Consider the following 24,783-nt stretch of genomic DNA (forward strand, 5'->3'; position numbering starts at 1 on the left):
GAGACTGTATAAATATCCTGTTTAAGGCAAACACCCAGCAGTTGTATATTCTGCTTACTATAGAAAAGAGTCTCTTGATTAAGAATAAGAATAGCGTGTAAGACCCATGGGTTTGAAATGATATCTTGTGTTGGTTTGTGTTTTCACTTAACCTGTTTACTAGTGTGGGCAAGGTTCCTCTAACTGATGTATTAGTTACTTGAGTTTCTTCTGTGAATTACCTTTTCAAGATCGTTCTTTTTTTTTTTTTTTCTTGGTCCTATTGATGTTCTGATCTTCTGAGAAAAGTCTATTGCAAGTATTCTCTCCTTTGGCTCAAGGCTACTCACAGTTACGACCTCTTTTCATGAACAAGTTCTTAATTTTAACCAGATGATAGTTGTCATCTTCCCTTACAGGCTTATATGCTTACATGTAATTGCTCTCTTCTTGAAGTCATAAAGAACATTCTTCTGTGTTGTATTCTAGACATGTGTAGTTTGCCAGTCACATTGTTTTATATGCTACCTGGAACTGATGTTTGCAGAGTATGAATAAGATCCTGGTTTATTGGGTTGTTTTGTTGTTTGTTTTTTGTTTTGTCATGCCAGGAACTGAACATAGGGCCTCACATATGCCTGGAAGGTTCCTACTATATTCTTAGTCCAGTTTAAGGTTCTTCAAAATTTAATTTGTATGAGTGTGTGCACATGTGCATATTTGTGTGTGTGTATGTGTGTGTGTGTTTTATATTTGTGTAAGCTCATGTGCCATCTATGCATGTAGGAGCCACAGAGGCTACAAGAGGGAATCAGATTCCCTGGAACTGGAGTTATAGGCAATTGTAAGCTGCCATGTGGGTGCTAGGAACCAAACCCAGGTTCTCTGAAAGAGCCATAAGCATTCTTAAATGCTGAGCCATCTTTCCAGCCCCAATTATCTCAACAATATTAAAAAGGTCATTCTTTCCTGTGTGTGTGTGGCAGTGTGTGTCTGCCAGCTATCTTAGTCACGCAAGGAAACAACTTCTGGGGATTGTCTTCAATATTTTAAGTTTGTTTTCTTGAGTTATTTCTTTGGTGGTTATTTGGCTTAAGCTTCTTTATTCTTTTTTTCTCTTTTATTAAAGTCTTGTTTTCTGTTTTGTCTTTCTGATATACCAAGTTTATATTAGTTAATTAATACCTAGCTTTTTGATTTTTCTAAACTAAGCTGTCAATAATTTTTTTATAAACACTACTTATCTTTGTTTCACATATATATTTTTGTTCTTTGGTTTCTTCTCTCTCTTCTTACTTTATTAAAATACTGAGTTTATTTTACACGTGTATTTTTATCTCCTTACCATTTCCACATCTGACTACCTCTATTACTATGTCCTATCATAATATTCCATACATACTTAAAATCAAGTAAAGGGTGGCGTTCCGTCTTGAAAACTAAACAGACATTTTAGACAACACATTCTTGGCAGTTGAACTTGGACAGCATTTATCAAACACAGTAGGGAAAGTTCTTACTTTGCATTATAAAAAGAACAGCCAGATATCAACTCTTACAAAAATGAAGACAGAATATTTCAAACAGTTTAAACCATTTTCTTTCTCTCTCTCTCTCTCTCTCTCTCTCTCTCTCTCTCTCTCTCTCTCTCTCTCTCTCTCCTTCCTTCCTTCCTTCCTTCCTTCCTTCCTTTCTTTTTTTGTTTTTTGAAACAGGGTTTCTCTGTGTAGCTCTGGCTGTCCTGGAACTCACTCTGTAGACTAGGCTGTCCTCAAACTCAGAAATCCTCCTGCCTCTGCCTCCCAAGTGCTGGGATTAAAGGTGTGCGCCACCACTACCTGGCTAAACCATTTTCTTAAAGAGACTTCCACTACTGCCAGAGACCTTGACTAGCCTCCTGATCAGTGATCAGAAGCAGTTCTTCACCATAATTAATGAACTTGGCTTTCACTTTGGGAAGAAACCACCTTTTTCTATACTTGCTTGCAATTTTTCTACAGAACTAGGTTCTTTTGCTGTTTTAGGATTTTTTTTTTCCAATTTTTTGAAGGACTTGACCCTTTGATCTTGGTGTCGATGGTTTTATGTCACTTCCATTTTGGTTTGATTTTTGTGCATTTTTTTGCTGGGGTATCTTGTACCGATTTATTCACTAGTATTTTTCTTCAGTGTCCTTATCATCCTCCTCCTCCTCCTCCTCTTCATCTTTGTCTTCATCTTCTCTTCTTCCTCCTCCTCATCATCATCTTTGTCATTATCCTCAGCATCTTTATTAAGTTTTGCTTTTTTTTTTTTCTGTGGAACCTAGTTACATCTCTAGGGGCAGATCACTTTCTAGATTATTTAAGAGTTCTCCATCCTCCCCATCCTCATCTTCTGACTGTATCTTCCTCTACAGCTACTAGGTTCTGTTTACTACTGTGCACAGGTCCTGATACTTTAGCTTTAAGACCACAGGTGGTGAAATTTCAAAGCCCCCAAGGGGAACTATTGGTTATACAGACATTTTTACAATTGCCAGTGTTACTTTAATTAAACTGCCTTCACAGTTAGTTCATTGCTTCTGCCCCTACAATATGTAGTTTGGCTTTTGCCCCTGTTTGTAAACTGACCATTCTTAATGATAACAGGTGCTTATTTTCATCATTATCCACTTTAAAGTGATGATCTTTGTCAGCCTTTAATTCACAACTGAAAAGGTAGTTCTGAGGCCGAAGAAGGCTTGATGTCCATGCCTGCCATGAGGTGGAAGACAGAAGAAACTGTGACATGCAGGACGGAATCACAGCAGGGCTTTTATTTTATTTTTTTAAAACTTATATTTTTCTTTGATCCATGAGTTACTTGGAGTTGCTACTTAGTTTTATATATATATATATATATATATATATATATATATATATATATATAAAATTTGTTCACACTGATTTCTAGCTTAGAGAATATAACCTATGTGGTACTGACCTGACATAGATGAGCAATTGAGTGCCAGATTATTGAGACAGAAAAGTGTGGAGTTAAAGAAGAGGAACAAGGACAGACTTTATTTAGAGTCAGTAGGTTTGCAGTGCTGTGAGCAGACTTTAAAGGGGTCATGTGCTCAGTTAGACTAGACCTTTTTATTGTTTTTAGAGATACAAGCATATTTAATGTTCTTGGACAACTTTTTCTAATTAAGAACAATTTTTCATAGTTGCAGAAGACCCTGCAAAGTCACTTACAGAGATGTCTTCAGACTTCGGACATTCATCATCTCCACCGCAACCTCCTTCCATGAACTCCTTGTCTAGCGAAAACAGATTTCACTCCTTACCCTTCAGCCTGACAAAGATGCCCAGTACTAATGGCAGCATGGCTCATAGTCCACTCTCCCTGTCAGTGCAGTCTGTGATGGGGGAGCTGAACAGCACGCCTGTGCAGGAGAGTCCACCCTTGCCCATCTCTTCTGGGAATGCACACGGGTTAGAGGTGGGCTCACTGGCTGAAGTAAAAGAGAACCCCCCGTTCTATGGGGTTATCCGTTGGATTGGTCAGCCACCAGGGCTCAGTGACGTGCTAGCTGGACTGGAACTGGTAATTTAATTTGGCCAAAAATCTACAACTCTTTTCCTGCATGAGGTTTTGTCTAGATTTTCCATTATTAGATGATTTCTTGGAAAATCACTGTGTGTGTGTATCTCCAGTAATAGAGAAAATATGCTTACTGTATAGCCTAGCTTCATTGACCCTTTGCCAGTCCTTAAGCTACTGGCTCACTTTTTCCTCATGTTTGCTTGTCTGTGATCAAGGAGTAGATTGATTTTTCTAAGCTAGACCATTTTGCTTCTTTATATTCAGTATAATGCAGCTAACAAAGCAATTACCAGCTTTTCTTCTTATTCCTCAGCCTCCTCTGATATGATTGGCTTTGCAATTAATCATGTTCAGGGTCTTTGGTAGAAGAGGTTTTCCCTTTGGAGATTAGAAAAGAATATTGTGTGATTTTTCATAGTCATGGATAAGGAACTTGAATAAACTTAGCTTTTATCTTAATGTGGCTTTTGGTTAACTTTTTTCACTTGTTATCTTGATGATGAGGAACTAGATAAATTAATCTATCTCCCCCTGCCCCTTGATTTCAATACTTTTGAAATGGCTCAGGACAAATCAGTAAACCAAGGAAGTTCTGAGTGCATATTTTGAAAGGAAATGCATGAAATGCTTTCTGGTAGGCTAAAGAATTGTCATCTTAAACCACTAGCTGAGAGCTGAAGCATGGGTCAGCCAGTTGCTTTTCTTGATGCTGTTCTAGTCAGTACAGATTTGATGAAGGCATTCAGACAAAGTGTGAGTGCCATAGTTCTTCCCCACTCCTTCTACAAGGTGCAGTGTAACACATACTGAAGAAGCCTTTCTTTTTCAGGAAGATGAATGCGCAGGCTGTACAGATGGAACTTTCAGGGGCACACGCTATTTCACCTGTGCCCTGAAGAAGGCACTATTTGTGAAACTGAAGAGCTGCAGACCCGACTCTAGGTTTGCGTCCTTGCAGCCTGTTTCCAATCAGATTGAAAGGTGTAACTCTTTAGGTACATGGATACTTTTAATTTATTTACCCATCTGGAATGACTGTCTCATGCTGCTTTTCAGTATCTGAGGATAACTGTTTAAATGATTTTCTTGCCAATGTTCATCCAGTTTCTAAGTTGTTAAAGATTGTAACATGGTGCATAAGAAAGTTGTCCTAAGAGGAGATACATTACAAAAGTTTTAGTCAGGAAACATGTTTAGGACCTAAGGAAGGAAAAGTAGTGTTTTGTTTTTTCTTCTCTTGTAGTGATTATAGATATTTAATTTTTGGCAATATGGGTAGTAGAAGTAAGAATGTGGTCCTTTTAGTATTAACGTCCCCCTCACTATCTTATTTAAGCACTTCATTCAGGATATTCTATGAAGAAATCTGATAGTCTGGGGACATAATCAGCTTGACAGGTGGAGGACGGCTCTTGTCATCACTTGTCATCAGCTTGCTGATGCTGGCCTTTTCCACTTCTGGACAATAGTGAGAGTCAAGCAGGGGTAAATAGGAAAACCATCTTTGTGAAGAACATTTTTCTAAATGTTGAAAAGTAATTTGGAAATTTCTGTTTTCATACTTGAAAATGAAATATTTTGGACTGGTAACAAAGTATTTATTTGGCAGTATTTATTTGACTCAATTTTCTATCTTCTATCTAAAGGAAGGAATGTTAAAAGTGAATAATAGCATTTTTATAAGCCCAGATAACTAACAGTTAACTAAAGGTTGAAAATATTTGCATAGGATGTCAAATATGTTTTAAATGATGACATACATATATACAATGCATATGAATATATACTATCATGGTTTAAAATAATTATTTTCATTTTTTTATCTTTTCAGCATTTGGGGGCTACTTAAGTGAAGTAGTAGAAGAAAATACTCCACCTAAAATGGAAAAGGAAGGTTTAGAGATAATGATTGGAAAGAAGAAAGGCATCCAGGGTCATTACAATTCTTGTTACTTAGACTCAACTTTATTCTGGTAAGTTCACATTTTCTGTAGTAGGTGTAGATGGTGCTTTATTGGGGGAGGGTAGACGTGTGTGTGTGTGTGTGTGTGTGTGTGTGTGTGTGTGTGTGTGTGTCTGTGTGTGTGTGTGAAAGGAGGTGCCTTTGAGTAGAGACACTGAGAGTTAGGAAAGATCATAAGATTTGGTCCTTCACAGCAAAAGAATTTCATATCTTATTTCTAGATTTAAAAAACTAAAATAAAAATACTTCAGTGAGGGCCGGAGAGATGACTTAGTGGTTAAGAGCACTGCTGCTCTTCCAGAGGTCCTGAGTTCAATTCCCAGCAACCACATGGTGGCTCACAACCATCTATAAGGGGATCTGATGCCCTCTTCTGGCCTGTCGATGTATATGCAACAGAGCACTCATATATTAAACAAATAAAATTTAAAAAAAAAAAAAAAAAAAAAAAAAAAAAAAAACCTTTAGTGAGTAAAGAGTAAAAGCATCCAGAACAGATGTGAACAGATGTGCTGAGGGCATCTGCTTCCAGTGTAGTAGACTGCATGTGAATGAGCCAAGTTTACTAGCTGGCAGAAAACTGTCACCATTGTATGTGCATTCTTTAGTATATCAAGGTGATTATAGAAACTTTTTATATTAAAAATTATTTCCATGGGATCACTGTTGTCCTCCTTTGTGTCGTTTTCCCTAAAGTGGAGTGAGTAATACAAGGAGCACTAAGCTCTGAAGATTGAACTGTGAATCTGTGGCCTCAAAGATTGTGCACTGCCAGTTTAATTAAGTGGCTCTGCCATGTCTGCTCTGTAAGCTGTGCCACAAGAGCGAGGGGTTAGCATGGATGGGAGGATTTCAGAAGGACAGAGCAGAGTAAAAGCTGTGGGTCTTTTTGTTGGTGGAATACTTTTGATTAAACAAATCTTACAATATTGCTATAATATTCTTTAGATTTCCTGATAAAAGTCAGTTTAAGCCAATTATTATATTCTTTGACACCAGTAAGTTTCTGCTGCTAGTCACTCACAAGTTATTTTATAGAAGCACATGTCTCAGGAAAACAAGATGTATTTGTCTTAATTAGTGGCCTTCAACTTTCTCCCCATGTTGTCTGTGTGTGTGCATGTGCGTAGGGGGTGGGGAAGAGGGGAGAAAGGGGAGGCTGATTTCCAGGCTCTTCTTAGCTTATGTAAACAAGCTTTTTTCAAAACATTCCCTGGCATGTCTCTACCCTGTGTTTGTGGTCTGGAACTTCAGGGTCTGTGGGCGCTAATGGCTGAACACAGGCCTTGCTGTTGTGACGCATGCATCTCATGCCATTGCTTCCCACACTTGGTTCCTCTTCCTCTTCCGACTCCTTTCAGGGTCTCTGTTACATGTCAATGTACTTAGAGCATAAGGGAGATATTCTTTTTATTTTACAGCTTATTTGCTTTTAGTTCTGCCCTGGACACTGTGTTACTTAGACCCAAAGAGAAGAACGACGTGGAGTATTACAGTGAGACTCAGGAGCTGCTGAGGACAGAGATAGTCAATCCTCTGAGAATGTAAGGAGAAGATGTGTTTTGACTTTAGTTCACGTTCTGTTTGCTGTTTTCTTGTGTCGTAATTAATTCTTGATGTTTGGTCATATATTTAAAAAAAGATGAACAGAAATTAATTCTCATGAAATATTGACTTTTTAGAACCTTTAGTCTTCTGCTTCTGTTGATTTAAGTGTATGCAATAAGTATATTCTATGAAATGATATGAATCATTTGGTATTCTGTATTACAAGTTAGAAATAACACTGTACTAAAAGCAGATGAGGTTATATTATAGTAATATGGTGTTTGTTTAAAAGAATATATTTAGGTCCTTCTCTACTTCTTTACTGAGGTGAGTTGTAAATGTACAGAAGACCATGTGGGAAGACTTTGGTATGTGACATTGGTGATGTATGATGACATCACAAGATGTTTAAGTGATGAAGAGTTCAATCATTCAATGATCATGAAACAAATAGGTCAGGAAGACAAAGAATGAACTATGCAATTTAAAGGCCAATTATGATCAGTTTAAATTTTGTTATATACTTTTCTTAACAATGAAAATAAAAATCAATTTAATATATTTTTAAAATAACAAAATATGGAAATGAAAAGAATATTCCAAATGTCCTACTGTGTCACATAACTAAGAAAGTAAAAGAATAAATTTCTCTATTTAGAACTTGTTTTTCTTAAAATCTATATTCATTTTATCCTTTAAAATAAATATTGATTTTCACATTAGTTATTTTGTCTTATGCAAATTTTAACCACTCAGATTTTTCTTTCACTATATAAATGATGTTTAGTGTTTAGTGTATGCTGATTGGAAAGAGTTAACAAGTGAGTGAATAGTTACTCTAAAAAGCAAGTACACGGTTAGTGATCAGCTGGCTCTGACTTGCTCCGTTAAGCCATAGAGACATCAACTATAATCAAACAAAGAGAATTTCTTAATTATGTTGACTGGTTTGATTGCAGATTTTAGATTTTTAGTGTCTCATCAATTTCCCCCTTTTTATGTCTGTTATCCTACATATTAAAGTGACTTTTCTAAAATATGGACATTCTGTTTTATAAAATAAGTATTTTAATAATAAGCAAATGTTACTTAAAATCCATTCACCAAGACTTTTAAAATATTTTAGAGTTGTATTAGTGCATCGTAGTTGTTTTTAAGGTGTTTAATAGTATCTGGGAATAATTCTGGTTCTCGGTCTTTCACTTTTCAAAGTTTAGTAAGAAGCCTTCAATTGTATTTTTAAAAATAACTGGGCCGGTCAGTGGTGGCTCACACCTTTAATCCCAGCACTTGGGAAGCAGAGGCAGGCGGATTTCTGAGTTCGAGGTCAGCTTGGTCTACAGAGTGAGTTCCAGGACAGCCAGGGCTACACAGAGAAACCCTGTCTCCAAAAACACCAAAAAAACCAAACCAAACCAAACCAAACCAAACCAAACCAAACCAAACCAAACCAAACCAAACCCAAACCAAAATAAAAATAACTGCCTAGTCTATTGATTTGTTTCACATGTTAGAATTGTATGGAAAGTATTTGATTTTTAAAATATTTCATATAATTCACTGTGCCTGTGTCCATTAATTTATTTTTATTGACATAGATATGGATATGTGTGTGCCACAAAGATTATGAAACTGAGGAAAATACTTGAAAAAGTTGAGGCGGCATCAGGATTTACCTCTGAAGAAAAAGGTGACTTTTCTAATTTATGCATTGAAAATAACTTGAAAGTATGTCACTAAACAATAATTTAAATTATTTCCTGAAATATGTCTGTTTTACTTAAAGGGTTAATCTTAGAATTATTTGAGAGGGCTAGGGATATATATCTCAGTGGTAGAGTATGCAAGAGACCCTGGGTTTGATTTCCAGCACTGCAAAAATAAATGAAAAAAATTCTGTGACATGCGATTTCTCCTGGTATTGTAATGATTCTTCTCTTCCAAAGTGACTGTGAGGTGTAGTAAAGAACTTTTTAAGAAGCTGGCTGGCCCTACTGTAGATGACTAAAGTCCCTGCCTTCAGCAGTGGTGTTTGCAGTTGCCTCTCCTGTGGTGAGGGCTGTTCTGAGCCACTCATTCTTTCCCACCCATCTTCCTTGTTGAGCAGAGCTGTGGAGCAGCTGGACAGGGTCCATATACTCACAACTGAAACATTTTCTCAGATTCAAATTCTGACTTTGAGTTTGTTAACAGTGTACTGTAGTCAGTTGTGACATTTATTATACACATATAATTACTTAAATAGAAGGAAAAATAGGGATTATTTTCAGTGGTACTCTACTGAAGTCCCCCAAAAGACATAAAAATGATTTCACTATGTGTGAATGAATATATTCTGCAAAATGGGACAACATGACAACAAAATGAAAAAGTAACATTTGATTATAACCTGTAAGTAAAAGCTTTCCCTTGTTAGAAAAGTTTGGAAAAACTAAACTTTTAATTAAAATAATATTGAAGGGATGAAATTAAGTTCAGTGTAGAATGTTTGTTGTAAAGGATAGAATGGCTTTTAAATTTTGCCGATGATTTACTTGATTTTTTTAATTTTCTTCTAGATCCTGAAGAATTTCTAAATATTCTGTTTCATGATATTTTAAGGGTTGAACCACTGTTAAAAATAAGGTAACTCTGAAGCTATCTAGAAGCACTGGGAAATGGATCTTCTTTTCCACTGCCATCCCTGCACAGGAATGAAGTCCTTACTGATACTTATCAGTGTTATCTGAGTGTAGTTAAGCATTGCAAGAACAGATGTAGGTTTCACTCGCTGCCATCCTTTCCTTGAGCTACTTAACTTGCAGAGCACAGGGTGAACCTGCCCTTTTAATTAGCCCCAGTGACAGATGTGTTCACAACTTATTTACTTATGTAGTTGAATATAAATATTTTTGGAAGCTCAGTAAATAATCTTTTAAGAGAATCTTATTCTAACTGAATTTTTTAAAAAAAAAAGAAAGAAAGAAAAACCACCTGAGAACATTGTTTTTGACTTCCTGTCACTTACAGAGCTCAGTTAGCCTTAAATTACCTTTCTGTTCTGTTTAGTAACTTGATCTCTTCCTTAAAAGTGTTACCTGAGTTTACTGTGGTATAGTTCTTAGTGAGATATTCTAAATGTCTGCGTTTCCCAGGTCATTTGAGAGGTCACAGTGGTAGGCCTCTCTCGATTTCAATTTTGATTTCTCTGTTGGAAATCTTAGGAATATTCTATATACTTCCTTAAGATCCCAACACTGACGAGTTCTCTCAGCTCTGTGTCTAAGTGATGCAGTTTGAACCAATGTTAAACTGATTTGTGGGAACAAGGAAAGTATACAGTGAAAGTTTGGTACTGCTTAGGAACTTATAACAAATGAAATAACACAATGCATAAGCATCGAGTGCACATACTTAACATCAGCTCAAAGTTGCTATAGCTTTCTGTGTGCCTAGAGAATCAGAGAGAATTACAGGTAAAGAATTAACAAAAGAGTTTATAATCCAGCCATGTAAAAAGTAATCATGGAAAAGTCAGTAACATTTTTGTATTCCTTCAAGCATATTGAAAATTGAAAATTTTATGTTTTAGGAAAGAAAAATAGGCAGCAATCAATATTTTAAAAATAGAGTTAAAAAAAGATTTATTCTGAGCTAAAAGGTAGATTTGGTTAGTGAGTAAGATTAAATAATTAAAGATGTTAGTTTTTTTTGTTGTTTTTACAAAATAACGTGCATTTTGACAGTATCTAACCTATTGTCTTTTTTTCTTGAAACTCAAATGATTTTTAGAGTTTTCTACAAAATGAAGTGGGTAAAAATGCCAGCAGGTTTTTTTAAACTTTTTATTGATTTTTTTTGTGAGTTTCACATCATATACCCCAAGCCTGCTCATCTCCCCTCCCCTCATATCGGCCCTTGCAACCTGCCCACAGCAAAATAAAAAACACACAAACAAAACAAAACAAAGCATAGAAAACCTGTCATTGTGGAAGCTGTAGTGTGCCACAATGTGTCTCACAGTGTATCCCTCTGTCCACACATGTTCACTTGCAAATGTTCATTGAAGTGAGTCATTGGTCTGGTTCATGAACTCTGACTTCTGTGACACTGTCAATATTGGATTCTCATTGGAACTCCTCCTGGTTATCCTGCTGTTGCTTTGTGTCATGGAAATCTTGCACTTGTCTTGATCATCAGGACTGGCCCTTTCATGTGTCTCATTTGCAGATGACATAGATTTTGAGGTAAGCCAACTCAGAGCCCTGGGTCTGGGCCTGGGTGGCAGCTGAGCTGGTTAGCTCATCGCCTCTTCCCCATCCACACCGCAAAGATGAGCTCTCCAGTACTGAGGGCCTACTCAGCCACACCCACACCTCCAGAGCCCGCTTCACCTTGATGCCCAGTCAGTGTGCTGGGTCCACTCTCCCAAGTGCTGCAGCCTGTGAGGAAATGGGCTAGCTCATGCTAAGGGCTAGCCCACCAGAGCCTTCATCATCAGGGTTAGCTCTCTTCCTCTCATGCCCTTGTGATCAGCTTTCCTACTACTGCAGATGGTGCGGGGCAGAGGAGGACATTACCCCTGCATCCACAGTGCCCCACAATAGATGAGTGGCAGGGCCAGCTTTCTCACACTCTTGGCCTCAGGGCTGGCTAACCTATGCTGCTTTCCCACCCACCCCTATTGACCGGGGTCAGTACTACTGTGTTGACCAGGGAAGGTACAGGGCCCGCCCTTGAGTGCTGCAGCCAGTGAGTGGCAGGGCCAGGTCTCCTGACTACCACAGGTGTAGGGCTCTTTTATTAAAAAAAAAAAAGAAGAAGAAGAAGAATTCTTTTGCAATTTATGAAAGAAAAATAATAGACATTAAAATAGTATATAATTAGAAATATTTATTAATAAAGAATAGGAAGCTTGGTGTTAAAAAAAAAGAAATAGGACATCTGATGGGTAGTTTGGGAAGAAAACATCAGTTTCGTTTTTCATCTTTTAAGTTTTGTATTTGTTTTACCCTGGAATGTGGTCTTAGAGTATCTCCATGGCTGCTGGCCTGTAACCTACTATGTAGACCAGGCTGGTCTTAAACCACAGAGATCTACCTGCCTGTACTTCCTCAATGTTGGTATTAAAGGCGTGTGCCACTATACCAAGACTCCTTTAAAAAGTTTTTTAGAGGGGGCTGGAGAGATGGCTCAACGGTTAAGAGCACTTGCTGCTCTTCCAAAGGTCATGAGTTCAATTCCCAGCAACCACATGGTGGCTCACAACCATCTGTAATGGGGTCTGATGCCCTCTTCTGGTGTTTCAAGGACAGTGTGCTTATATACATCAAATAAATAAATAAATAAATAAATAAATAAATAAATAAAGACAGTGGTTCTCAACCTTAAAAAAAAAAAAAGTTTTTTAGAACAAAAATAGATTTATTAAGGAAAAGCAAGGAAAAATTCCTGAGAAAGGGACTTCAAGAGAGGAATGACTTGTTTACCTTTTAGCAAAATAAGGACACTTAAAATCATTTTTAAAGTTTTCCCCTTAGTCTAGCCATATCTAAGGGACATCAGACTTCCCAGGGTTAATATAAGCTGAATAGTGTAGTAATTCTCAGAAGTAAGGCAGAGTCAGACACTGTTCAGTGTGAAGGTCTTTCTGGAATTGGGAAAGGCACCTTGGCAATTCTTTACCCTCCCCCAAACCCCACACATCCAAGCAACCTGTTCATATTTCTACCAACTACTTTCTAAAGATTGTAAGATGGTATTTTGGGTTCTTCTTGTTCTCCCACGTACCATTCTTGTCTTTATGCGGGAGGTCAGCTAACTGAGCCAACAAGGAGCTGAGCACTGTCTTAGTCAGGGTTTTATTGCTATGAACAGACACCATGACCAAGGCAACTCTTTATAAAGGACAACATTTAATTGGGGCTGGCTTACGGTTTCAGAGGTTCAGTCCATTATCGTCATGGTGAGAAACATGGCAGCATCCAGGCAGGCATGGTGCTGGAGAAGGAGCTGAGAGTTCTGCATCTTGATCTGAAGGCAGCAGCAGCAGGAGGCTCTCCACACTGGGTGGAACTTAGGCACGAGGAGCCCTCACAGCCCAACTACACAGTGCACATTCTTCCAACAAGGCATCACCTATTCATTTAAAAATAATTTGAATTTTATCTTTAAATTGTGTGTGTGAATGCAGTGTCCACAGAGGCTAGAAGAGGATGTCAGATCACCTGAAACAAAAGTTACAAACCTGTTGTGGGTGCTGGGAACCGCGCTTGGGCCTCTGTGAGAGCAGTGTGCTGTCTTAACTGCTTAGACATTTCCAACTACTTTTGATTGTGAACCTTAGATTTTTTTTAATTGTCTTTTAATGGATGAGCTCTTTCTCCAGCCCCAAACACAATTTTAAAGCTATTACTTTGTACTTGTCATCCCTATAGGCTCTGGGCCATCCTCAATGCAGAATACATTCATTCTAACTTCAGAGGTCTTCATAATCTTTAATAGTTCCAAAACTATTCAAACACTGTTCAAGTGTAAGGTCATTTTAACTGTGAGCCCCTGAAAAAAACTAACAAACAAGTTTTATACTTCCAACTTATAGTGGTGCAGGGGAAACTTCTCATTCCCCAAAGTAGGAGTTGGGGGCAAAGTAAGAAAATGTCTGACCAAAGCCAGACTGACATCATGGACACCAAAGCAGGGCCATCCAAGCTCCTTGTAGCACCAGTGATGATGTCATGAGCCCACATGATCCATGGAGTCGCAGGATTTGGGTATTCTTAGATGAGTGAGTACAGGACCTCAGGACCCACCTAGTATGGTCTGCACCACAAAGACAGATAGACCCAAACCACACTGATCCATGACTTTTTATATTAATATTTGTAAAATGTAAATGTCCATTTTTTAGAAGTTAGCAAATTTTATATTCTTGTGCCTTTGGATTGTCCCTAGTGGAGAATACAACCAAGCCCATGATTTGATACAATTTTACAACTTTGTTATGATTCTGTAGTTTTTTCAGACTTCTAAAACTCCAGCCATAAAGTTATTTATTTTTTATTATTTTCTAAAAATTTCATAAACTATATTGCATATTTAATGTGCTTTCCACTGTACCTTCATTTCTTCCTGTCTTCCTTTCATGTCTTCTTCCTGATAGTTTCTTTGTTGCCTACAGCTTCATAATACATTCATGTCATATACACACACATACTTTCTACAAATCTATATAAAATCTAGGAATCATAAATGAGAGAAAATATGTAGTTTCTCTTTATTGGACTGCTTTAGATAAATAGTAGCAAAAAAAGATTAAATAATAGTACCAAAAGATTTAAAAAAAAAAAAAAAACTTCTTAGTAATGTTAGTTTTAAGGATTACTACTAAGATTGTAAGGGCTGGGAGATGTTACAGTGTTTCACAGTGATGGGTATTTGACGACATTTATGTGGCATTTATCAGGTTAGTGGGTGACCATCTAAAGAGCACCTGGCTAGAGGACAGTTGTTAGGGTGCTTTGTGTTGCTGAGCTTGCTAGAAAATTGCCCTTCTCTACCACGTAGGGCCTTTATTTTAGGGAGTAAAAGAGGTTTATCTAGAAGGTATGAGACTCTGTCATCATTGAAGCAGTTAAGCATTGGCTTTAATCTTTAAAAGCAGCTTACTGCATTCTGGGTTTGGAGGGAGAAGTCGAACTGACCATTGTTCACATAGTGTTTCTTGACTGGGATGTTAGTGTACATTTTTCTTGTTAATAGTTGATGGGTAAGGCAGAGCATGCTTCACGAGGTCTTCTGCAGAAGTGCATGTAATTGTCTCATCCAAGTCACTGTCTCTTACCTGGCATTTGGATGATCCAGAGCTGCACATCTGCATCATGGTGTCGTATTCTCAGGTCCTGCCAGCTGGCTTGATACTCTGATTCAAGCATTTAAAAGATAGCTTATGTGCATTTCTTTCTGATGCTCCTAGGTCAGCAGGTCAAAAAGTTCAAGACTGTAACTTCTATCAAATTTTTATGGAAAAAAATGAGAATGTTGGAGTACCCACAATTCAGCAGTTATTAGAATGGTCTTTTATCAGCAGCAACCTGAAATTTGCAGAGGTTAGTGATTCTGTTTTTTTTGTTATTTTAAATGGGTAGTAGGGAGGTGTTAAGCTCAGGCCTTTTGTACATACTACCCTGAGTGCTGCCCCACTGAACCACACCCAGCTCTCACAGTGTTTTAACAAAGAATAGTTTGAAATACACACTGTTAAGAAAACACACAAAAAATTGTGTTCCAACTTTGTTCTTTTTTAAGAAAGCTCTTTAGCTTAAGTTGAAATGTTCTGGATTTAGGTGCAAAGTGGTGGTGGGAGGAAGCTAGTGTTTAACTTCTAGACCTTGGGAGTAGCGCAATTCCAAAGATATGTGTTTGATTTCAGTTGTCATCTTACCCAAGCATGGTATCTAAACATTTCAAAGGTAATGCTACTTTTCTCCCTTTGTTAAAGATAAAATGCCAGTGCCGGGCGGTGGTGGCGCACGCCTTTAATCCCAGCACTTGGGAGGCAGAGGCAGGCGGATTTCTGAGTTTGAGGCCAGCCTGGTATACAGAGTGAGTTCCAGGACAGCCAGGGCTACACACAGAGAAACCCTGTCTCAAAAAACAAAAACAAAACAAAACAACAACAACAACAAAGATAAAATGCCAGTAAATTCTTCTGTATGGGTTTATTAATGAATGTAGTAGAAAACTTTCTTTTACCTGAATGATGGTTTCCGTAGTGCATGCCATGGTCCGTTGCTAGCATGTTCATCTCTGAGGTGGTGATCTCACTTACTTTGTTGATGTATAGGTAGCATCCTCTATGGTGATATCTGACAGGGAAGTCCCGAGATCCTGTAGCTCACTGCTGCTCTGAGTCCACACTGCACATTCACATGTGGATCAACAGCACTGTGCTGAAACCACAGCTGGGTTTAACAGCTGTGACTGCTTCCGTTTCATAGGGAAACTTGTGTTTGCACTTTTCCCCCTTGGTTCAGGGGATAAGACTCAAGGCTGTGGACATGCTACTGTTCTAAGCTGAGTCCCCAGCCCCTTAGGACTTTAATTTCTAAAACAATGTGTCTTTTGTTGTTGTTGTTATTGTTATTATCATTATTATTTTAGGCACCATCATGCTTGATTATCCAGATGCCTCGGTTTGGAAAAGACTTTAAACTGTTTAAAAAAATTTTTCCTTCCCTGGAATTAAATATAACAGATTTACTTGAAGACAGTAAGTATACAGTCCTTTGTTTGTTTTATAGATAGTCATATTAGTTGTGGATATAGTACTTTGACAGGCAGTTCAGTATTTGAAGAGCTTAGACATATTAAGCCAATAATTTGAGTGCTGAGAATTTATTCTGAAAAGAATAGAGGTAAAAATAAATACTTTAAAGGCAAAATCACTTATCATTGTACGATAAGAAATTAGAGACAAGTAAATGTTAGTAAGAGACCAGAAGTTAATTGGATTATTCTTCATAATAATAGAACTACTTTCATTAAACACATGGGTTTGAGGCCAAGACACATGGAAACCATTGTTAAGTGGAAGGGAAAGCACATTGAGAGGCTGAATGGAAGATGGGTGAAATACACATGTACCTGGATGTACACAGGTGTAGAGATATTCAGACATACAAGTGTTAGAGAAAGTTTATAATAATGGCAGTGGTTGTCTCTTGCTGACTAAGATCATATGTGCTATCAGTTTTCTTTATACTTTCTTTTGGGTATTTTATAATCAGAGGAACAGTCTTAGAATAGGTTATCAAAAATGGCTATTTGAAAAAATGTCATAAAAATATTACAAATATAGGAAATCCAAATGAAATTTTAAGAGGATCATAGGGGGCTAGGCCTCTCCCTTTAGAGCATTCTTCTTTTGAAAGTATACCTTTTAATTTTAGTGACAGAATACCTTTTTAAAAGGCTTCTTCCTCTCCTTTCTGCATATGGTAGCTCCCAGGCAATGCCGCATCTGTGGAGGACTTGCGATGTATGAGTGTAGAGAGTGCTATGATGACCCGGACATCTCAGCAGGGAAGATCAAGCAGTTCTGTAAGACCTGCAGCACTCAGGTAATCCCTACTCACCTGGTGGATGTGCTCAGTAGCAGTCAGCTACTGACAGTCCACACCATTTCAGGACTTGAAAGCTGTTCACATTTACAATAAATGTTACTGCTCATGTCTCTTCTGCTGGTGTGTGAGAGAGAAGTACTTGGCTGTGTTTATAAGGGATGTGCTCAGTGAAAGTGGGTAGAGTCTGCTCCCTTGAGACATGTATTAGCTCATGGCTGGCATTTTCTTCATGGTCCTTTTAGGTTCACCTTCATCCCAGGAGGTTGAATCATACTTACCATCCAGTATCACTTCCCAAAGACTTGCCTGACTGGGACTGGAGACATGGCTGCATCCCCTGTCAGAAGATGGAGTTATTTGCTGTTCTCTGCATAGAAACGAGCCACTATGTTGCTTTTGTGAAGTATGGGAAGGATGACTCTGCCTGGCTCTTCTTTGACAGCATGGCTGATCGAGATGGTAAAAACCTTCCTTTTGTACTCAGCATCCTGTGATTTGGGGTGTGGCGCTTCCTAGTGAGAGCACTTGTGTAAAGTAATAGGTTTTTTTCTGAGAAAATCCTTTGAGAAATACCATAGTGTTACAGACTTTAGTCTTCAAAGTGTATTAATAATTCTGCTTCCCAAACTAAGGAACGATAACGTTGTTACATCTTGGCACTTACAAGGTTTTGTTAAAGAGTGCTAGCTATGATCTCACTATGGGAGACAGGATTGTGAATTAGAGGACAGTGTGTGCTACATAATGAGAGCCTGTTTCAGGTTGCCCCACCTCAAAAGAAAAAAAATTCTAAAATTCTTTTTTTAGAGCTGATTTTACCGTCTACTTCCTTTCAGTTCTGTATACACTGTAGTAGTCATTTATTGAGCACCTGTATGCCACGCTCAGTGGGAATACTGCAGCCATAGAAATTATGCCTGTTTTTCTGTTGTCTTAGTTAGTTTAAAGTGGTAAAGATTGCAGGGTTTGCATTTAAATTATTCTTACTGACCTGCATTCAATGAAGAAATCTTTATCCAATGAGCTGTTTCTAGAAAGCTTAGTCATTACTTAATACACAGCTCAGTGTCAGAATCTCAAAAAGGTTTGAAAGTAAAATACTTGCAACAGTACACTTCCCCCCCACCCCCCCACCCCTACACCATTTTCTCTACAGGTATTCTCCCAAGCTCTAGTCCCTAAGGTCTTCTGGTGTGGCTCTCTAATAACAAGAGGCCCCTAGTAGCAGCTCCTTGACCAGAGACACAAGACCAGCAGTTCTCCATCTCTTCTCAGCTCTCAGGTGCCTGAGGGGGCAAGCCCACTCCTCCTGTGCATATGCTCCACCTAGTTAGCATTAGCACAACATTTGGGAGAACACTTGGGAGAGTAAAACCAAACAGGCTTTCCATAATCCAGTCATCAGAGCACACACAGTCTGTTGATCGGTATATAAACAAAGCATGTTTGAGGTATGCAAGTATGTTCTTAAAACATAGGAAACAGTAGTGTGCATTACTAGGTTTGTCAAAAATTGGTCATTTTGTGGAAAAGAATGTCAGGCTGTTAGTGTATGGGAGGGACGTGCAGGTGTCAGGAGGAGTCAAGAGTGTGCACACAGTGGGTGGCAGCCTGCAATTCAGGCTTGTCCTAAAGATGTGTCCTTTGACCAGTTCTGTTCACATTTGCTTGTGGAACCCTCTCAGAAGCCAAGGAGACTATAATTCCAGAAATTGTAAGTTCAAACAAAGGTTTTCTTCCAATTCTGAGAGTCAATACTCATTAAATTCTAGGATAGTAAAATTGTTCTGGTAGGACAGGGTGCCAAGAGGACTTAGAAGTTCACTTTCCTAAGAGATTTCCTTCTCCCTTCTCTGTAGGTGGTCAGAATGGCTTCAACATTCCACAAGTGACACCCTGCCCAGAAGTGGGAGAGTACTTGAAGATGTCTCTAGAGGACCTGCACTCTTTGGACTCCAGAAGGATTCAAGGCTGTGCGCGCAGACTTCTTTGCGATGCATACATGTGCATGTACCAGAGTCCAACCATGAGCTTGTACAAATAACCAGGTCATCTGAAGTAGGCAGAGACCAAGCACAAACCTTAGTGCTGTGTCTTCCTCCAGCTGGCGGTTCTGTCCGGCGCCCATTGCCGGCAATGGGTGTCTCTTGTGATGATGGCCCTTCAGCAAAGGATTCCTGTGTTTCCAAACAAATTGCTTTTGTGTTCCTGAAGTATTTAATAAGAAGCATTTTGCACTCTAGGAAGTAATGTTTGTGTTGATTTTTTAAGAAGTCTAAATGAAGTTATTAATATCTGAAACTTTAAGTTAACTGCATTGATGATACGATATTTTTTGAAGCATACAATTTTAATTGTGATGTCTAAAACCTCTTTTAGTCCGTTGAGGATGTAAATAAATATTTCTTCTTATGGACCAAGGATATTAAATCATTTTTCTTTTGTAGCTAATGATTGCCTTGAGAAAGACATAATATGGTTTTATTAAGAGTCTACCTTTATTCCAGTTGTTGAAGGTGTGCTGAGTTTAATTGTTAATTTTTCTATATAGTGCTGATTTCTTGCATGTCTGTACTTTGCTGAGTTTCTGTGCTCCTGCAGCAGTGGTCAGAACATGCTGAAATTCCTTTCATGGAGTTATTTTTTTATTCTGGTTTTGAGATAAATAAGTGACTGTCATAAAATGTCCATTTTTTATGTGTTCTTGAAGGATTAGGCTACAAAACAAGCATCTTAGTCACAGTAACAACTGCTACTGAACAGGTTTTCTATAGGGGCTCCTAAGTATGGGATGAGATGCAGTGGTTTCTGAAATGACTGAATCATAAGTAAGTTACATATTCTTGGATATACAGTCCAGAGAAAGTAAAGCTGGCTCAGAGATAGTACCAACATTTCCCTGAAAAAAATGTGTTAGATATTTAAAACTTTCATCTCAAATAAATTATTTTATTTTTAGTTTAAGTGATTTTCTCTTAATTTAAATAAGACTTTTTTTTGTTTGACCGAAGAACCTTCTTGTACTCCCTGACGGTCAGTTTGTTGTGACTTGATACAATGACAACCACATCAGCATGTTACTGCAGTGTCAGTGACGGCTTCATCCGGATGGAAGAAGGAAAGAATGGATGTCATCTTAGGACTGCTTGTAGTGTATGTATAGACCCTAGTGGCACTGTAGAGTGCTCGTTGTCTGAGTGTTGTTTTGTGGTGTGGCTGTCTCTCTGAATAATGTCAACCTTACAGAAAGAGAAGGTGTTATATGTGTAGCATATGGCTTTATAAAAGATTTAATGTCAAAAGAGTCTATAAATATTGCTGTTATTTTTAAAGGCACTTTACTCCTTGGTTTTTATTATTCCATTTTGCTGGTGTGTATTAGCTTTATAAATCACAATGCACAAAACTCTTTCATCTTGTCATTGTTGTACTTTTGCACTGGAAAAGTGCGTATATTGTGCACAGACTTTTATATAGCTGAGTGCCTAGACTGGGTGGTGAGGCCATGACTAGACAGCAGCAAAGACCTCCAGCTATGGCTGGCCTTGCCTGCATCATCTTGAACATCTTGGAACAGATGAGAATGGTGCGCACAGGGTCTGGGCTTGCAGACTGACCAGAATTCAGTTACCCTGTAATAAGTACATACTTAATGAGTCTTTAGTGCGACTTTGAAAGGCTTAACTGAGAAATGATCAGGACTGTGTATATAGGCAAGCCTGGCTTAACAGTGAAGGGGAGGGGTGGAGGAAAGCTTTTTTTTTTTTTCAGAAATGGAGGCAAAATTCACATGCAGAGACTGACTACTTGGCTTTCAGAGCAGAGGACTCAAAGCTTGTTTGCAGCAGTTCCAAAGTTGGGGTGGCACTTTGTGAGTGAGGAGGACCATGTCCACAGGCAATCCCTTAGCAAGATTGTCTCGAAATTGCACTCTGTGTTCCTTAGCAGTAGTGGGTGGGTAGGGACACACAGTGAAGCACCCACTTTCAGTGACTGGGGAGGCCTGAGGACCACAGGCCAGCAGGAGCTTCCCCCTAACCCTGGCCTTCTTGTCCCTCTAGATAGCCCCTCATCAGTCCTTGTCTCAGCGGAGCCTGGCTTGCCCTGGGGCAACAGGGTGGACTGTGTGGTACAGATGGATTAATTAATTCTTTAATTGTAACTTTTCTGTACTGTTTTTTCATTGCCTTTTGAAATGTTTTGATTGTCCTTTTCCTTATCAAGATGTTAGTGTAGTAAGATTGTTTTACTTACAACATGGTTTAGAATCCATAGCTACAAATAGAAAATACAAGAATTCTATTTCTCTACTGTGAGGCAAATCTGTATGTATGTATGGAGAGTCAGGAGGATGGACAATGGGAGAGGGACGGGGCCAGGCACATTTTAATACAAAAGCCCCAAAGTGTCGAGCCCTTCACTGCCAGCTTCATAGATAGTCCAGCTCAATTCACAAAGTAGTATTTTGTAAGTTGGGGAAAATGCATTGAAAAACAGAGCGAGATATCTGTATAGTGCAGCTACTGGTAGTTGCTATTTTATCCTCAGAGTAGCTTAGTGTTTTTATTATACTTTTGCCAAGTGCTTAGGAAAATCATTTCTTTTTGCTACATTCTCTCTTGAGCATAGAGGAGGACAAAGGACTGACCTCTGGAGCTTGTCAGTTTTCTGGTTGACTGAATGTGGCATTTTCATAAACTTAGGAGCAGCAGCCCTCCCAACTGCAATTTAGTAAGCAGCTAGATAAGCTTGCATCTGTTTGCATCTTCCTACACTGAGATGGGAGTGCAAAACCCAGTATTGGCCTTGGTGAGTAACTGCCAACAAGTATTTATGGGACATTTATAAGGTGGCTAGTGTATGGCATGGGGTCTATGAGACCCGGGGCCTGCTCTCATATGGCTTACTGCTCAGTTTCCATACCAGAGCATCTGTTGGTGGCTTCTTAGTCTAGGTGTGGATGACAGGCATGTCTGGGGACCACTTTGGGAGACAACTGAGTCTAAGCTTAGTGTAAAGGATTAAGGGACAGTAATCCTGGGTTCTTTCTCTATCACTTGCTCTGTAGCAGAACAACACCACGATTTCCTGAGCTCTGCCTTGCTCTGTCTGATGAAGGGGTTGGATATGTAATTGGATGGGGGGCGGGGAGGAAGCAGTACAAATTGTCAGAGTTCCAGGCCATGCCTGATACATCTGATTGCTTGATGGAGGTAGGAAATTTCAACTCAGAAGCTCATTCACAGAAACCAGTGACCATATGGAATCCTAAGGTTAGAAGACCCCTTCTCCTTCTGTTACTGTGGGCTCAAACAATGCTGTTACACATGGTACTTATTATCTGTATAAGTGTGAAGAAGTGATTACTGATTCTGTGTTGATCAGCATTTAGATATGAGCTGATAAATGTGCATTTGGTATGTGCTCTCCACCCTCTGTTGCTGGAGGGATTAGCAATCACCGGCACACACGTGTCAGGATGTTCAATGGCTTGCACTTGGATGTTTCCTTTCACTCTTTCTGTAGAAATAGAGGTTCCGGGAGTCAAAGAAGTAGAAAAAAAATCACTGAGCTGATTTCTCTCTACTACTTAATAATGAAAACATTTAAATTCTTGGGAATTTAAATTTTCCCCAACCCCAACCCCTGGTAACAGGTCCTAATAGGATTTCCTTCTTAGAGAGGATAGGTCCTGAGGCCTGCGATAAAAGTCCAAGTTGGCCTTTCTTGGACTTGGTGATTCCAGCACCATCCCCAGCTCTTCACCAGTGAAATAATTCTTTAGTTCCACAATGCAGCTGAGGTGGGTGGGGAAGAGGATGTTCCAGTGGGAGCTAGTGGTCAGAGATGGTTGGAGGAGGCAGAGTGCCTCTCACAGCAGAGGACCAGACTCACAGAGCCTCCAGGGCTCTGGGCATTGGTCTTCTTGTCAAAGGTGTCAAAGTATGGCTTCCTTTGAGGGGCTTCTCCTTGCTCCTGTGTGAGTGTCAGTCAGTTGTCTTATTGGGTGGGAGACTTGGGTGGAGATGTTAGGGGAGAGATGCTTTGTCTTGTTATAAATTCTAGTGTTGCTAAAGGGTTTCTCTTAAGTCCAGTGAGTGCTGGAAGGTGAGAAGCCGAGCTGGCCAGTAGTGAGCGGTGGCAGCGTGGGTGATAAGCCCTTTCTGGTGGCCTTAAATAGTCCTCGAGTGCTGCAGGGTCCCGACCTCTGTCCTGGCGGTGCTGATGGGTTTGCTTCATCATTTTCTGGCTCTCATTCTCATTGAGGGAAAAGGACTGTTGAAGGGACTCTCCTTCCAGGCACCACGGGCCTCACCACAATTCCCCTGTGCTTTTAAATGCTGTTGACTTTCATTAGTTAGTTATTCTAAAGGGATTTATACTGGAGACACAACTGTCTTTGGCTTCATATTATGAAATAGCCTTGTACTTTGGAATGCTAACACTGAAAAGTCTCCTTCATACCGGAAACAATCATTTAAAAAAAAAAATCCCACTGGTACTCCCTAGGGAGGTGGTTATTATCAAGCTGACCCAAAGGAGCACATTATGTATTACATTTCCTTTTCTGGTATCTTGTTCAGCATTCATTTTGCCCGCAGAACATCCTTTTGTTTATGAAAACATGAACAACATCACATAAAGCAATCCCTTGCCATCAGAATGCTCCAATTTAGCCTTAATTTTGTTAAACTTGGAGAGGAGTGGAGTGCTGCTGTGCAAAGAAATGTACCATGAAATATTTCTGTATCATTAAAGTGCGATTTTTATGGTTCTCTCTCCTTGATTTCTTTAGGGGAAGGGTCTTGGAGTTAGGGAAACATAGGAATGGGTTCTTTACAACTTCTTAAGTGCTTAAATCAAAAATCCCCCTGGAAATGCTAGTCACAGTCGTCCTCATCAAGCTCCCAGCCTCACACTGCATCTCGGGAATGTTTCAGCATCTAGTCGTTAGACCCTGGGCCATCTGCTATCTACCCACTCTGGTGCTGGATATAGCTCATGACCAGCAGTCGCTAAGACTCCAACCACAGGTTGTTCCTCCTGAGCTTATACCTGTAGGTGTGGCTCAGAGCTGTTCACTACAGAGGGCATGCTCTGGGCTGTGGCCACTTCTCTGTAATGCCCAGGGAATGATCACATGATATTTTAGGGACTGAGGTAACAAAATGCATGACAAGTCCTCCTTCCTTGGAGGCCAGGCCACTTACTGCATACTGGAAGGGAGCTGAAATGATCTGAGTATTGCTATTCTAGTGTGTCGAGGTTTCTGTTTAGAAACCCCACAGCTGGATGGACCTGCTGATGACAGCGTGGGCTCTTCCACAGCTCTACCTTTGCTTGTTGGGTTCAGAGGTTGGCATACATTTTCATAGATCCCATTCTTGCACTTGGCCATATTGATGTAACAAAGATAGTATGTGGATTGCCCATTTGTGGATCTGGACAGCCAAGTGAAAACCAGTCTTTGTTGAGGATCTCTGGTCCCACCGTTGACCTCTGGCTAGACTCCTGACAATGTAAAGGATGGGATGCATGGCCCAGAGTTAGGGTTTTCCATCTTGGCCATAGGTCAGGTCTATACCAGCTTTATTCATGGTGCTCACACTCAGTGTA

General features: G+C 39.3%; 1 protein-coding gene and 1 pseudogene across 4 annotated transcripts in view; one reads left to right on the forward strand and one right to left on the reverse strand.

Moving 5' to 3' along the window:
• Cyld (CYLD lysine 63 deubiquitinase) overlaps positions 1-23,942 on the forward strand; it is a 52,426-nt gene extending 28,484 nt beyond the window's left edge. For 2 of the 4 annotated variants that reach the window (XM_076915584.1, XM_034522279.2), the window contains 11 exons: positions 3,173-3,552; positions 4,382-4,547; positions 5,384-5,525; positions 6,937-7,059; positions 8,662-8,753; positions 9,622-9,688; positions 15,018-15,150; positions 16,205-16,313; positions 17,045-17,163; positions 17,409-17,625; positions 19,026-20,502. In XM_076915584.1, coding sequence (XP_076771699.1) covers positions 3,173-3,552; positions 4,382-4,547; positions 5,384-5,525; positions 6,937-7,059; positions 8,662-8,753; positions 9,622-9,688; positions 15,018-15,150; positions 16,205-16,313; positions 17,045-17,163; positions 17,409-17,625; positions 19,026-19,210 — 1,733 coding nt within the window. In that variant the 3' untranslated portion in view covers positions 19,211-20,502. Of the gene's footprint in view, positions 1-3,172; positions 3,553-4,381; positions 4,548-5,383; positions 5,526-6,936; positions 7,060-8,661; positions 8,754-9,621; positions 9,689-15,017; positions 15,151-16,204; positions 16,314-17,044; positions 17,164-17,408; positions 17,626-19,025 lie in introns of all 4 variants that reach the window. The other 2 variants (XM_034522278.2, XM_076915583.1) reach the window with 2 other exon arrangements.
• LOC117723430 (nucleophosmin pseudogene) lies at positions 1,835-2,750 on the reverse strand (annotated as a pseudogene).
• Positions 23,943-24,783: the final 841 nt, after the last annotated feature.

This window comes from Arvicanthis niloticus, chromosome 18 (assembly GCF_011762505.2).
Source record: "Arvicanthis niloticus isolate mArvNil1 chromosome 18, mArvNil1.pat.X, whole genome shotgun sequence".
NCBI lineage: Eukaryota > Metazoa > Chordata > Mammalia > Rodentia > Muridae > Arvicanthis > Arvicanthis niloticus.